The 13,684-nt window shown below is 42.5% G+C and overlaps 1 protein-coding gene across 2 annotated transcripts in view; it reads right to left on the reverse strand.

Moving 5' to 3' along the window:
- LOC127566443 (uncharacterized) overlaps positions 1 to 13,684 on the reverse strand; it is a 75,966-nt gene that overhangs the window by 17,365 nt on the left and 44,917 nt on the right. For both annotated transcript variants that reach the window (XM_052008864.1, XM_052008863.1), the window contains exons 11-15: positions 11,685 to 11,978; positions 7,605 to 7,898; positions 6,257 to 6,550; positions 3,397 to 3,690; positions 1,873 to 2,163 (exon numbers count right to left, since the gene is read on the reverse strand). In XM_052008864.1, coding sequence (XP_051864824.1) covers positions 1,873 to 2,163; positions 3,397 to 3,690; positions 6,257 to 6,550; positions 7,605 to 7,898; positions 11,685 to 11,978 — 1,467 coding nt within the window. The remainder of the gene's footprint in view (positions 1 to 1,872; positions 2,164 to 3,396; positions 3,691 to 6,256; positions 6,551 to 7,604; positions 7,899 to 11,684; positions 11,979 to 13,684) is intronic.

Below are 13,684 nucleotides of genomic sequence, written 5' to 3' on the forward strand. Positions count from 1 at the left end.
CGTGAAGAGTGTTGTTTTGTGGCAACAGTACAGTGCAAAGACATCAAAGTTACCTTAAATTACAAAAATAAATGAGCAGTCCAAAAACAAGCAATAACGAGGTGGTGTTCATGGTGTACACAGGGTTCTGGAGGAACTCAAGCTGTTCATGCTACATCTGTGGTAAGAAAGACGTTGACGTTTCGGGTCGAAATCCTGCCATGAATATGGGTTAATGGACCATTCAGAAATCTGATGGCGGAGGGAAAGAAGCTGTTCCTGAATCGTTGAGTGTGGGAATTAAGGCTCCTGTACCTCCTCCCTGCTGGTACTAACGAGAAGAGGGAACGTCCTGGATGGTGAGGGTCTTAGAGATGAGTGCCGCCTTCTTAAGACAACGCCTCTTGAAGATGTCCTCAATGGCGGGAGGGGTGTGTCCGTGATGGAGCTGGCTGAGTTTACAACCCTCTGCGGCCTCTTGCGATCCTGTGCCTTGGAACCGCCACACCAGGGTGTGATGCAACCTGTCAGAATGCTCTCCACTGTACGTCGATGAAAGTTTGCAAGAGTTTTTGGTGACATAACAAATCTCCTCAAACTGCTAACGAAGTAGAGCCGCTGGTCTGCCTTCCTCGTGACGTAAGACGGGACAATAGAATAACCAGGAATGGAAGGCTGTGGATCAAGAACTGGAAATGGGAATGCCATAGATAGGCACTGGATGTCCAACATGGACAGGCGGTGCAGTGTCTGCATCATATATATTTCCCTGATGACATGGTAGAACAGTGCCGGCGGAATGTTGGTCCCATATCTCCATTTGACACTCCGTTTAAAATTAGCTGTCTATTAACTCTTTACCTTTATTAGTCACATGTACATCGAAACACACAGTGAAATTCATCTTTTTGTGTAGCGTGTTCTGGGGGGGGGGGCAGCCCGCAAGTGTCGCCACGCTTCCGGCGCCAACACAGCATGCCCGCAACTTCCTAACCTGTACGTCTTTGGAATGTGGGAGGAAACCGGAGCACCCGGAGGAAACCCACGAAGACACACGGGGAGAACGTACAAACTCGTTGCAGAGAGCGACCGGAATTGAACTCGGGTCTCTGGCACTGTAAAGCGTTACGATAATCGCTACACTACAATGCCTGCCACTTGCGCAATATTATTATCTTTTCCAGCAAGCAGCATATTATACTGTAATTATTACTGCATATCATACAGTAATATGCCTGTGGTGCCGCTGAAAGTAAGATTTTCATTGCACCTGTGCATAAATGTACTTGTACATGTGGCAATAAATTCGACTTTAACTTGAAATTCATAGGTGTTCTGGTCGATGCAAGATACTATCAGATTAAAACGCGAAGCAATCCTAATTTAATTTATTTCCCGTGTGTGCTAGTATAATATTATTAAAAGCCCCAAAAGAAATATCAATATTTCTTTGTGGCATTCCCACTGTGATAATTCTACTGAACGGTTCCTTTAGACGATGATATGGACTCTGCCCTCGCGATCTACTTTGTTGTGACCTTGCACCTTATTGCACTGCACTTACTCTGTAGCTGTGACACTTTGCTCAGTACTGTTATTGTTTTTACCTGTACTACCTCAATGTACTGTGTACTACCTCAACACGCACTGTACTACCTCAGTACACCCTGTACTACCTCCATGCACCCTGTACTATCTCAATGCACGCTGTACTACATCAATGCACCCTGTACTACCTCATTGCACCCTGTATTAAATCAATACACTATGCACTAACTCAATGGAACTGCACTGTGTAATGAATTGACCTGTACTATCGGCATGTTTGACAAGTTTTACACTGTATCTCCGTTCAAGTGACAATAATAAACCGATACCAACACCAGTACTGACCGATTATAATTATTTTGGTGGAATCACTTGGAACTGATTGAAGCCATCTTCCTGAGATCTGTCTCTTATAGAGGCAAGTGTAAATTCCGCCATTTATCTCGCTGACACTTGGAATGAAATGCCTGATGCTTTCTCGTTTCTCTTGCAATCTTATGCGGATGGAGTTCTGGAGCAACTCAAGCTGTCCGTTCTCAGTCCCAGCTTCGACCGCACAACCGATTGTGAGTGAAGCACCCACAATATAAACAGAACGTTTGGGCTCCAGAGAAAGATGTGGGCGAGGAAGGGCGTCTGAAACAAGAAGGAATGACATTGTTTATACAGTATTCGGTGAACTGGAAAAACTGTGCCTGCAAAATGGCAAAAAAAAACCTCAACATAATCAAGCTGTCGATTTTCCTGTTTGTAGAATGAACTCGTCGGTGGACAATAAAGGAACGAACCTGCTGTGGTTTGCTTTGAGGGAGTTGGACTTACGTTGTTTTGATATATGTTAGAACTTTGACGACAGAAAATAATAAAATTCCATTGCAACTCGGAATGTGAACTCAATTTCTGGTCACTCAGTGGACCTTGATCCACGCTGTGAATCCACTTTGTGTCTTGCATTCATTTGCGGGAATAGGTGAGAGGCTGTTGCATTTCTTCCAGTGACAGTAGTCCCAGAAGGATATTCTCAGCGTTCAGAACTGATGACGTTGAAGAGAGTTAGATGTATTTCCAAGTCAGGCTAATCTGTGTCTGGGAGAGCAATCTAATAACGGTGGCATTCCTATTCCTGTCCATATCCTTGTCATTCCTGAGACTGGATGTGCGGTCAGAGTTACCTGGAGGAGTAACGTCATTCCAACTAACTAACGCTATATTCGGTAACCAGGTTACGCTGTTATTAAACTAGGTCACCGCTTAATCTTAAGAATTAAAGCAAGAAGTGCCAACGCATTAGAAACGATGCGCATATAAGGTTAGGACGAGACCATATGCATAGCGGGGATAAGAATTCTGGCTCCTGCACTGAGAATAGAAGTGCGTGGTGCAGCGTTTACTTGCATTTCTGCTAACAATTTAACATCTGCACACAGCTTGAACGCTGATCGCCGTGATATAATTTAACGCACACGATCGTTCCAATCGTTCGTCACGCAGGCATCAAGAAAGGCCACTGTTATGTGCGTATTCAAATCTACCTAATCGTTGCACAACATTACAGAAAATTTGGATATCGACAGACTGGATTTATTCTACGGAGACGTTTCGAAATAGCCAGTGAAAATCCCTCTGTAAGTCGACGTGATTTGCCCCGTTATCGAGGCAAATCGTACTGGGGCAAATTAATTAAAATAACCGAGACATATCAAACCAACGACTTGCGCACCATTCATAGACTTATCGTTGCCCTTAAAAAAACATTGTGTCATCATTCCCCATGGATGTATTTAAATACATCGGATCATCCAAACCTTTTGCAATCAGTGAACAAGGTTTTGTGCGACAGTAAGGCTGTTAAGCGGATGTCTCACTAACCTGCGACATTTATTCGAACAGGATGGCTGAGAGGAGAACGTATCAATCTGCCCGATACCTTCATAATAAATGCACACGTGTAGCTCCCTTTGCTGGCAGTGCTGACACCTTTAATGTGATGGCTGAACTTCTGTTGGTTCCCTGTGCTGTTGATGATGGAGACTGAGTCTTTGAACAACTGAAACTGGCCAAGTGAGCCACGACGTGCAACGCTGCAAGAGATAGTGATTGCTTCTCCAGCTACGTACTCCGCGTATTCTGGATTCTTGGACATTTCTGGCTGAGGCGGAGCATCTGAAACAACATAATTAAAGAAAGAAAATATATTAAGGAGGAAGTTTTTCAATTACAGTTCAAAAAATCTGCAGTGTACATCTTGCAGAAAACCACAAGTTCGGATACTCTCTGATACAACGGTACCAGGCATTAGGAATCTCCCTGTTTTCCCACCGTCTTCGTCCCACGTAGCATGCTGATTGGCTGTTCTTAATTTTCCCTAAGGTAAGTTCGTGCTTGCAGAATCAAGGCGTTGTTGTTGAGCGTGCGTGGGGCAATGGGTTACTTGGATGTAAGTTGCAGATCAGGACTGATAGGACAGCCTTCGTGGAATCCAGGGCGGAATAATGTCCCATGCCATCATCATATATGAGGTATATTTTACTGTGGATGTCCCCACTTATCATCCCATTTCATCTGCACAAAACACACGCTGTGCCCGAAGAGCAACATACTGCAATCGATTTATATACCATCCAACAGACCTCGCTTTTTAATCCGGGTGTCTGAATAAAATTGGCAATATGTTTTGCAATTGCATTGTCAAAGGAATATTCGGCGTTCATAATTTTACATCTCTCCTCCTTATTTTTGGCGTATTAAGTCAACCCATTGGAAGTTGTTTAACATTCAACGGCCTGATGGAAATGATCCAGCATTCAGTGAATTTCCACATGACTTTCAGAAGGTTGGTCGGCATGGCGATTGGAACTGCAGGCATATCTTTTAAATTCGTCTCCTTTGATTAAGTGATCAATTAATGTATTCATTTGTACTGGATCCCACCACCCGCACACACCTGATCTGGATATCGACGACCAGTTAAACAAACCACCCGCGCCAGAGAGTCCTCGCGTGAAGCGGCGAATGGCCATCAGGCGGATCGAGAGAACCTGGTCACACAACCTCTTTAGTATTTGAATTATTTTTATGCGTCTCTGACAATTGGAGATACTTACGGCGTGCATGGAAACATTAACAATGATTCTTATTAAAACATCTGATCAAAGAGAAGAAATATACATCAAAGTGCAGAACTCAAACGAAACCAAAGGGAAATTTGAAATCAATTTAACACGGATCCATTTGTATTCCAGATTGGAGATCGGCTGCCTTGCTAAAACCACAGCTTGGGCCTTGGGTTTAAGTTTGGAATGCCAACCTAATAATGAGTATAGATATTAGTTTCCCCAGATTTTCCAGCATGAGAGCCAATGTGATCTATTAGTTGCCAAAGCTCACTACCCCTACATATCTGTCCCATTTTTATCGTGATGGAATGTTTGGAATTGCATTAAAACATTCATGTAACTTTACTCAGCGTGTATTTTGTGTCGTTGGACCACGGAGTAAAGAAATGCAAAGCCGAAGGATTCCGTTCAATAACGTTCGCGCAAATAGCTAAAACGCACTTAATTCCACGCAACGTCCCTTAATGAGACTGCCACTGAAATCTCTCCATGTATGCTAAAGCACTGAGGGAAACTCGGGATTGATGCGTGGACCTTTGCACACATTGAACCCCTCGTCCCTGTCACATTGTTTGACACAGCAATGACGGCGCAACGATTGCACAGTCAACTTCATTTTTCCTGATGATGAAGGCCACTTTATAAACGGAGAAATAAAAAACGAAGAAAAAAAATGAATTGAATTGTCGTTCTGTTACTCATACGTTGAGCTCGGGAATATACTTCATCCTCAGTCGGAGTGAAACAATCTGCGCAATGGTTGAGAAAGGAAAACACATTGAGTTGGCGCTCTTGCACGACGGGGTACAAATGTACGGCTATCCATTGAATCGCTTAGATGTGGTTAAATGATTCGTTGCCCTTTAATTTTTATAGTTATTTGGAGTTGTCATTCCTTACTTGAGGTACAGTGACTTGCTGTAAAACGTAAGTGCCGAACATTGATTCCATGTGGCTTTTATGCATGTAAATGCTTGTAGTTCTCGAATCGCAGAGCAATACGACGCGGAATGAAGCCTTTCGGCCCACGACTTCCCTGTCTATCATCAGCTATTTGTGCTGATCCCACTTGCCGCATCTCGACACGACCATTGCGTGAGGTTTCAATTAATATAATGCAATCACCTTTCTCCAACATCAATCTGCAGACATTTTAAGGAGATCTGCGTCACTATTTAATTGACTGCTCTACCCCCTTTTGTAAGACGTTTTAAAACTTTAAACAAGTACTTTTACCTGACTTTATACATTAAGTCATTTCAATCTAATTGCAGAAGGCTCTAAAGCAGACAACACAGTTCTGAGACTGCGCGCAAACCAGCAGCTCATGCATGCAGTTTATCCAGCTTAAATACAGGTCAATTGAACCAGAAGGAGTATTGTAAATGTAGACACTGCAGATACTGGAAATCTGGAGCAACAAACACAGAACACTGGAGGAACTCAGTAGGTCAGACAGAATCTATGTCCTGGTGAAGGTTCTCGGTCCGAAACGTCGACTGTTCATTTCCTTGCTGAATTTCTCCAGAGCTTTGTGTGTGTTGCAACGCATCGAAAATACACGAGCATGAATGCACCCTAATAAGTCTGGCGGTTGGAGTGCGTTAACTGACCTATGACACGTATCTGAAGAAGAGAACTGACAGGAGAACTAATCCATCGACCAGAGATAGGTTTTGCCAATGCACAGGCGTAGTCCCCTGAATTTCTAGCGTTCGCATCCGCGATGCCATATTCAAAACGTCGGTGGTCTGTGGTGCTTTTAATAAAAGGGATGGCATCTTTGAATAAATGAAACCGTCCAGTGGAGTCATGCTCCGTAACGGAGCAGGTAATGGTGATCGATTCTCCAGCTACATACACTGGGTATTCAGGAGTCTTGGAGATGTGAGGCTCGGGTGGGTTTTCTGAAACAGAATAATTTAGAAAGTTATCTTCATGAATCATGCAATAAAACGATACATGATTCGACCTGTTTGCAGCAAAAGAGTTCTGCGGCCGACCCTTCGTGTTTTCACACTCTATACTTCGGCAACAGCGGCGTCTAATTCCGGACAGCTGATGTGCTGTTCAATCTATCCTTACTCGCCCAGAAAGAAACCTCTGGTTCCATTGCGTCTATGCCAGCTCACAGATCAGTTCCGCCCCCACAGACTATTTTCCCTATAACGTATCTTCTCTGTATCGCTATTAACTGCCGAGCTACTGATAGATACTTGAAATATCGATGAATTGAGCGAATTAAGACCCCATTGCCAGCTTTCGTTCTGTGAGTTTTGTTTCCCAGGCCTTCATTAAACACGCTTTATTCACTGAAAGTTTTATGATACTGCTGTGTAACGTCGAATTAAAAGCGATCTCTGATTGTAATCAGGGTGACATGCGACGGACTGGGAAATCTGATACCTCGGCACCACTAACGTGTCGAGCGTGCCGAAGTGTTACAACGCAGAGATTTTACGTCAGGTCATGAGCGTATCAGATATAGGAGCATAATTAGCCTATTCGGCCCATCTGGGCTGCTCCATCACTTAGTGATGGCTGATTGTTTCAAACCCATTCTCCCACCTTCTTCCCGTAACCACTTTTCCTATCAAGAACCTATCAACCTCTGCCTTAAATGCAATCAATGACTTGGCCTCCACCGATCTCTGTGGCAAGGAATTCCACAGATTCATCACCCTCTGGCTGGAGGATATTTCTCCTCATCTCAGTTCTAATGGGACGTCCATTTATCATGAGGCTCTGCTCTCGGATTCTCGACTCTCCTCCGAATGGAAACGTCATCCCCACGTCGACTCTATCCAGGCCAGATCAACAAAAAACGTTGGAAATATAATATAAAAAATCAAATATTATGAAAAAGAGTGCAGAAATAGTGGGTATGTGCAGAGATCGCGTTATTTATGCAGGATCCTTGGATAGTAAAATGAATTTGAGGGTTTTGTGGTTGTAACTGACCTGTGACATTTATTTCAACAGGTTGACTCGCCGAAGAACGTAACCATCGACCTGAGATCTGAGTCAAAAGAGTACATGAGTAGTTCCCTCTGCTGTTGGAGTTCACGTTTCTAATTTGATGGGTGAATTGCTGTTGGTTGCTGGTGCTGTTCATGATGGGCAGGGAGTCCTTCAACAGCTGAAACCGTCCAGAGGAGCCATGACGTGTAGCGGTGCAGGTAATGGTGACCGATTCTCCTTTAACGTACACTGGATAGTCAGGACCCTTAGAAATGTTTGGCTGAGGAGGAGGATCTGCAGCAATGAAACGCAAATACCTTTCTGTGAGTCATGTTTCTCAAATTCAAATAGCTAAAATATGCGACGTCTTTTGGTCGTATTAAAAATGCCCCATCAAAAATTGTCCGGCTTTCCCCATGGACTGTGGATTCCCGCTGGGACCACCACAGGTCCAATGAATTGTTGCTTTATTCTAAATGTAATTGAAGCCATGCAGTTGTTTTTTTCTGCCACTATAGCCGTAGATATCAGTTCAAACATCCAGTCACTGCATGTGCAAACAAAAATAATTTTGAATATTTATATTAGTCACTTCTTATCAACGTTTTGAAATCGGATGTTTGAAGAAGAAAATCAAAGTTTGGTTAGACAGAAACCAAAGATGTAGACAGCAATGCGGAAGCTCTAATCTCAACGCTGATATATCTCAAACATTAACGTCTGTAATTTCATCGTGTTGGCATCAAGCCAGTGACCTTTTATGTGCTAATTACGTTTTTCTATTCAACACTAAAAATTAAGCAAATAAATAAATATTTCACGATAATCAGTGAAGACATGTATGTCTTAAAGGATGTCACAATTGTTTTGACGTCTTAACCATATGAAGTAGTCTGACGTATCTACTTCATATGGAAGGAAGGATAACCCTTTGACAACACCAAGACACATAGCATTGACTTCATAGTATTTGACTGGAAACGAAGATGTCCTTTCGAACCATTAAGTATTATATACAAGAAACATCACGCTAAAGCAATGATGTAATATTGATAATGTGATAGTTTTCTATATCACTCACACACACACACACACACACACACACACACACACACACACACACACACACACACACACACACACACACACACACACAGAGTGGCATGCAAAACTTTGGGCAACCTGGTCAAAATTTCTGTTACTGTGAATAGCTAAGCGATTAAAAGATGACCTTATTTCCAAAAGAAATGAATTTAAAGATGACACATTTCTTTAATATTTTAAGCAAGATTCCTTTTTTATTTCTTTTACAGTTTCAAAATAACAAAAAAAGGAAAAGGGCCCGAAGCAAAAGTTTGGGCACCCTGCATGGTCAGTACTTAGTAACACCCCCTTTGGCAAGTATCACAGCTTGTGAACGCTTTCTGTAAGAGTCTTTAAATTCTCCTCTGGGGGATTTTCACCCATTCTTCCTTCCAAAAGGCTTCAAGTTCTGTGAGATTCTCGGGCCGCCTTTCATGCACTGCTCTTTTGATGTCAATCCACAGATTTTCGATGATATTTAGGTCAGGGAACTGTGAGGGCCATGGCAAAACCTTCCGCTTGTGCCTCTTGATGTAGTCCATTGTGGATTTGAGGTGTGTTTCGGATCGTTATCTTATTGCAGAAGCCATTGTCTTTTCATGTTCAGGATTTTTTTTACAGACGGTGTGATGTTTGCTTGCAGAATTTGCTGATATTTAATTGAATTCATTCTTCTCTCTACCAGTGAAATATTCCCTGTGCAACTGGCTGCAACACAAGCCCAAAGCATGATGGATCCACAGCCATGCTTAACAGTTGGAGAGGTGTTCTTTTCATGAAATTCTGCACGCTTTTTTCTCCAAACTTTCCTTCGTCCTCACCACAAAATTCAGCGTCAGAAGTTTGCAAAGAAACATCTCAATAAACCTGATTCATTTTTGAAACAAGTCCTGTGGACTGATCAAGTTAAAATAGAACTTCCTGGTCGCAATGAGCAAAGGTATGTTTGGAGAAAAAAGGGTGCAGAATTTCATGAAAAGAACACCTCTTCCACTGTTAAACACCGGGGTGGATCGATCATGCCTTGGGCTTGTGTTGCAGCCGGTGGCACGGGGAACATTTCACGTGTAGAAAGAAGAATGAATTCAATTGAAGACCAGCAAATTCTGGAAGTAAACATCACACCGTCTGTAAGATAGCTGAAGATAAAAAGACGATGGCTTCTACAACAGGATAACCATCCTAAACACAGATCAAATCCACAATAGACTATCTCAAGGAGGACAATTTGAAGGTTTTGCCATGGGCCTCACAGTCCCCCGACCTGAACATCATCAAAAATCTATGGATAGACCTCAAAAGATCAGGGCATGCAGGGCGGCCCAAGAATCCCACATAACTAGAAGTCTTTTTCAAGGAAGAATGGGTGAAAATCCCCAAAAGAAGAATTGAAAGACTCTTATCTGGCTACAGAAAGCGTTTACAAGCTGTGATACTTGCCGAAGGGGGTGTTACTAAGTACTGACCATGCAGGGTTCCCAAACCTTGGGGTCCGGCCCGTTTCCTTTTTTGTTGTTTTGAAATGTAAAAGATGAAAATAAAGAAGCAGTCTTGCTTAAATATTAAAGAAATGTGTTATCTTTAACTTAATGCCATTTGGAAATCAGGTCATTTTTTACTCCCTTATCTATTCACAGTAACAGAAATTTTGACCAGGAGCCCAAACTTTTGCATGACATTCAAATTTATATGCACATATACAAACATATATATATATATTGGAATGTTTATAAATATCTTTATTTGTATACTTGTGTGTGTGTGTTTGTGTGTGTGTCTCCGTATTTGTGTATGTGTGTGTCTCTGAGTGTGTGTGTGTGTGTGTGTGTGTGTGTGTGTGTGTGTGTGTGTGTGTGTGTGTGTGTGTGTGCGCGCGCGCGCGCGCGTTTGTGCGTTCCAGTTGTCTTGTGGATCGCAATTGAGAAATCTGCATGGACGTCAGTCATTTACCAAGGATATAATCTGGCCATTTATCTGTCTCCGCTAACCGTATGATTGCCTTTGTTACATTAATGGCCAAACGATCCATTTTGCTTAAATGGAAGGATACAATACCCCCTACTACTTTTGAATGGTTCTCTCAAACTATATCATGTTTAAACTTGGAAAAAATAGCGGTACTATCTATCCTTCGCTTAGATTTGAGGAAGTTTGCAGTCCATTTATTCAATATTTTCACATGATATAGATCCCCTTATAATAACCTTTCAATTTAGAGGAACGGAGTTGATGACATATTATTGCTCTGCTGAGAAATTTTAGTCCAGTTTTTTTTTCCTTTTTTTAAATTTATTTTTCTTTAGCTTAGTTTGGTTTGATATATCGTTTATAGTTTTTCTTATTGTTTTGTTTTATTTCCTCCTTTATATTTTATAATAAATCTTTTTCTTTTATATTATATTCATTCCCCAACAGATCGTTGGATCTACAGATTTTTTTATACTCTCTCGTACGTTATGATTATCCATGTCATGATTGTTCTCCTGATGTCTTTGTATTACATGTAAAAACATTGATATATTAATCTGTATTAATTTGAAAACTAATAAAAAGATTGAAGAAGTAAGTAAGTCAGTCATCGGAACAGTGAAAGCAGATTTAGGAATTTTACAGTGCTGCTTTTACCGAGGCTTCCAGTCACATTTTCGACATAATGATCGTGTCTGGCATCATTCTCTACCAGTCATTACGTGGGAGGGAAATGGAGTCAGGAAATATGTACAGTATCGCCATTTTTATCGTTTTCATTGATATAGTTAAGGATCTGCACCATAGACATGTTGATGATTGGCATTTTGCAGAAAATTTGTAGATCTCCATACTACTGATGGAGTCGCCAAGATATGTTATGATCGTTAAACTTCAGAGGCGGATAAGGATTTAGATTTAAAATCCTAGCACTGAATCGTTTTCCAGCATATCAGCTGAATTACTGTCAATGCCATCGATCAGTGCATTTGCGTGAGAATATCAATAGAACTCAAATGCCTCACTTACCTTTGACAACAATGCCAACAGCTTGGCTCGCAGGGGAATGGATCCATCGACCGGAGACTTGTGTCAACAAGACACACGCATAGCTTCCTGTCCTGCTCTTGCTCACACCCGTCATGTGGTAGATGAAATGTCGTTGGTTTTCGGTGCTGTTGATGAGAGCGACGGAGTCTTTCGTCAACTGCAGCAGCCCAACTGCACCCGGCTGTCCGGAAATGCAGGTAATGTCGATTGATTCCCCCGGCATATAGACTGGATGATCAGGACTCTTGGAGATTTCGGGTTGAGAGGGAGGATCTGAAATAATTGGATGAGCTCAGGTTAACGTCCGTTGATCGCGCTGTTCTGTCACAAAACTACAAGAGAAGTAGCCCCCAAACCCTCACCCCGATCTGCTGGTATTAAAAATAAATCGTGCAGACAACATTCCAGGTGAACTACCAAACAAATAACTTAAACTCAGATCAGTTCAACGCATTCCTGCGAAGAGGTAGAAGTTTAAGAAACGGGAAGGTTTGTCACGGTTGCATAGGGTGTTGCTTAGGCCACATGTGGAATAATGTTCATAACCTTAAGCTCCTTGCCGAATAGAAGGATTCAGTACCAGTGGAAACAGTCCAAAGGATGTTCGCCTGTTTAAGTCCTGACATGACAGGGGTACACCGACAGGAGATGCTCGACGGTTTAGTCTGTATTCTTTGCAGTTTGGAAGAACGAGCAGCGACCTGATCAAAAACCTTATGATCCTAAACTGGCTGGACAGCACTGATTCCACCAGTGGGCGACGCACTAAGAAGACATTGTTCCAAAATAAGATGGCGTTCTTTCAAAAACTGAGGTAAGCAGAAATGCGTTCCCTCAGAGGAACGTAACTCGCTGGTATTTCCTGCCTCCGAGTGTGGTGCAGGTCACATCATTGGAAATAATTCAGGTGTGGATGGTTAAATCATTGAAAGATCGCGAATTCAGGATAATGCCGAACTGGCGATAGAGGAGGTGTGTAGTCGCGCTTGGTTCAGCCATGATTTTACTGAATGGCTGAGCGGGGTCGTGGAACGACGTGATCTGTTCCTCCTCCTCGGATCCTGTGTTATTGTGCACTATTTTGTCTTTGTTCCAGAGGTCTCTGATACCTCGTAATATCAAATGTTACCTCTGATACTCCGTTATCACAATATTCCGAAATATTCATCGTTCCCATCTGGATCACCGTGTGTTTTCGCCCTCGGTCCCTTTAATGTCATTAGGGCCTTGTTTCTAGCGCCCCCTTTAAGCGTAGGGCTTTCTCTCCCCTCATTACACGCACATGGTATACTGAAAAATCAAATGTACTGTAGTGTAGCATCTGATCAAAAGTGGGTTAAGGTACTGTTATGGATAACTTCCAATAGTCTAGAAAACCTGATATTCAGGGTCGACGAAGGTCAGAGATTGACATAGTTTTACTATCCAGCAGATCGGTATCAAATCACCAAAAGTCGAAGGATTCAATAAAAGGACTAAAATAACACAGCCTTTTCCTCAGAAGCAAACTTTCCTCCAATATCAGCAAATCAAAAGAGCTGGTATTAACTTCAGGAGAGGGGGGGATTTGCATACTCCTGTCCACATCAACGGTGCTGAGGTCGAGAGTGTTAAGAGCTTCAAGTTCCTTGGAGTGATCATCACCAATAGCCGGTCCTGGTCTAACCACGTTGACACCACGGCCATGAAATCTCTCCAGCCCTCTAATTCCTCAAGAGGCTCAGGATATTTGGCATGTCCGCTTTGATACTGAGAAATTTTTATCGATGCACCAATAGAAAGAATCCTATCTGAATCCACCACGGCTTGGTATGGCAACTGCTCTGCACGGGATCGCAAGAAGACAGCTCCGCGCATCACGTAAACCAGCTTCCCCTCCGGACACTGACTCTACATCTCGCAGCTTCCCTAAAGTAGCAGTATAATTAAACACCCCAACAACAGCTCTCCGCCGCTCCTCCCATCGGGCAGAAGATACA

The sequence above is a fragment of the Pristis pectinata genome, chromosome 41, assembly GCF_009764475.1.
Source record: "Pristis pectinata isolate sPriPec2 chromosome 41, sPriPec2.1.pri, whole genome shotgun sequence".
Classification (NCBI taxonomy): Eukaryota; Metazoa; Chordata; class Chondrichthyes; order Rhinopristiformes; family Pristidae; genus Pristis; species Pristis pectinata.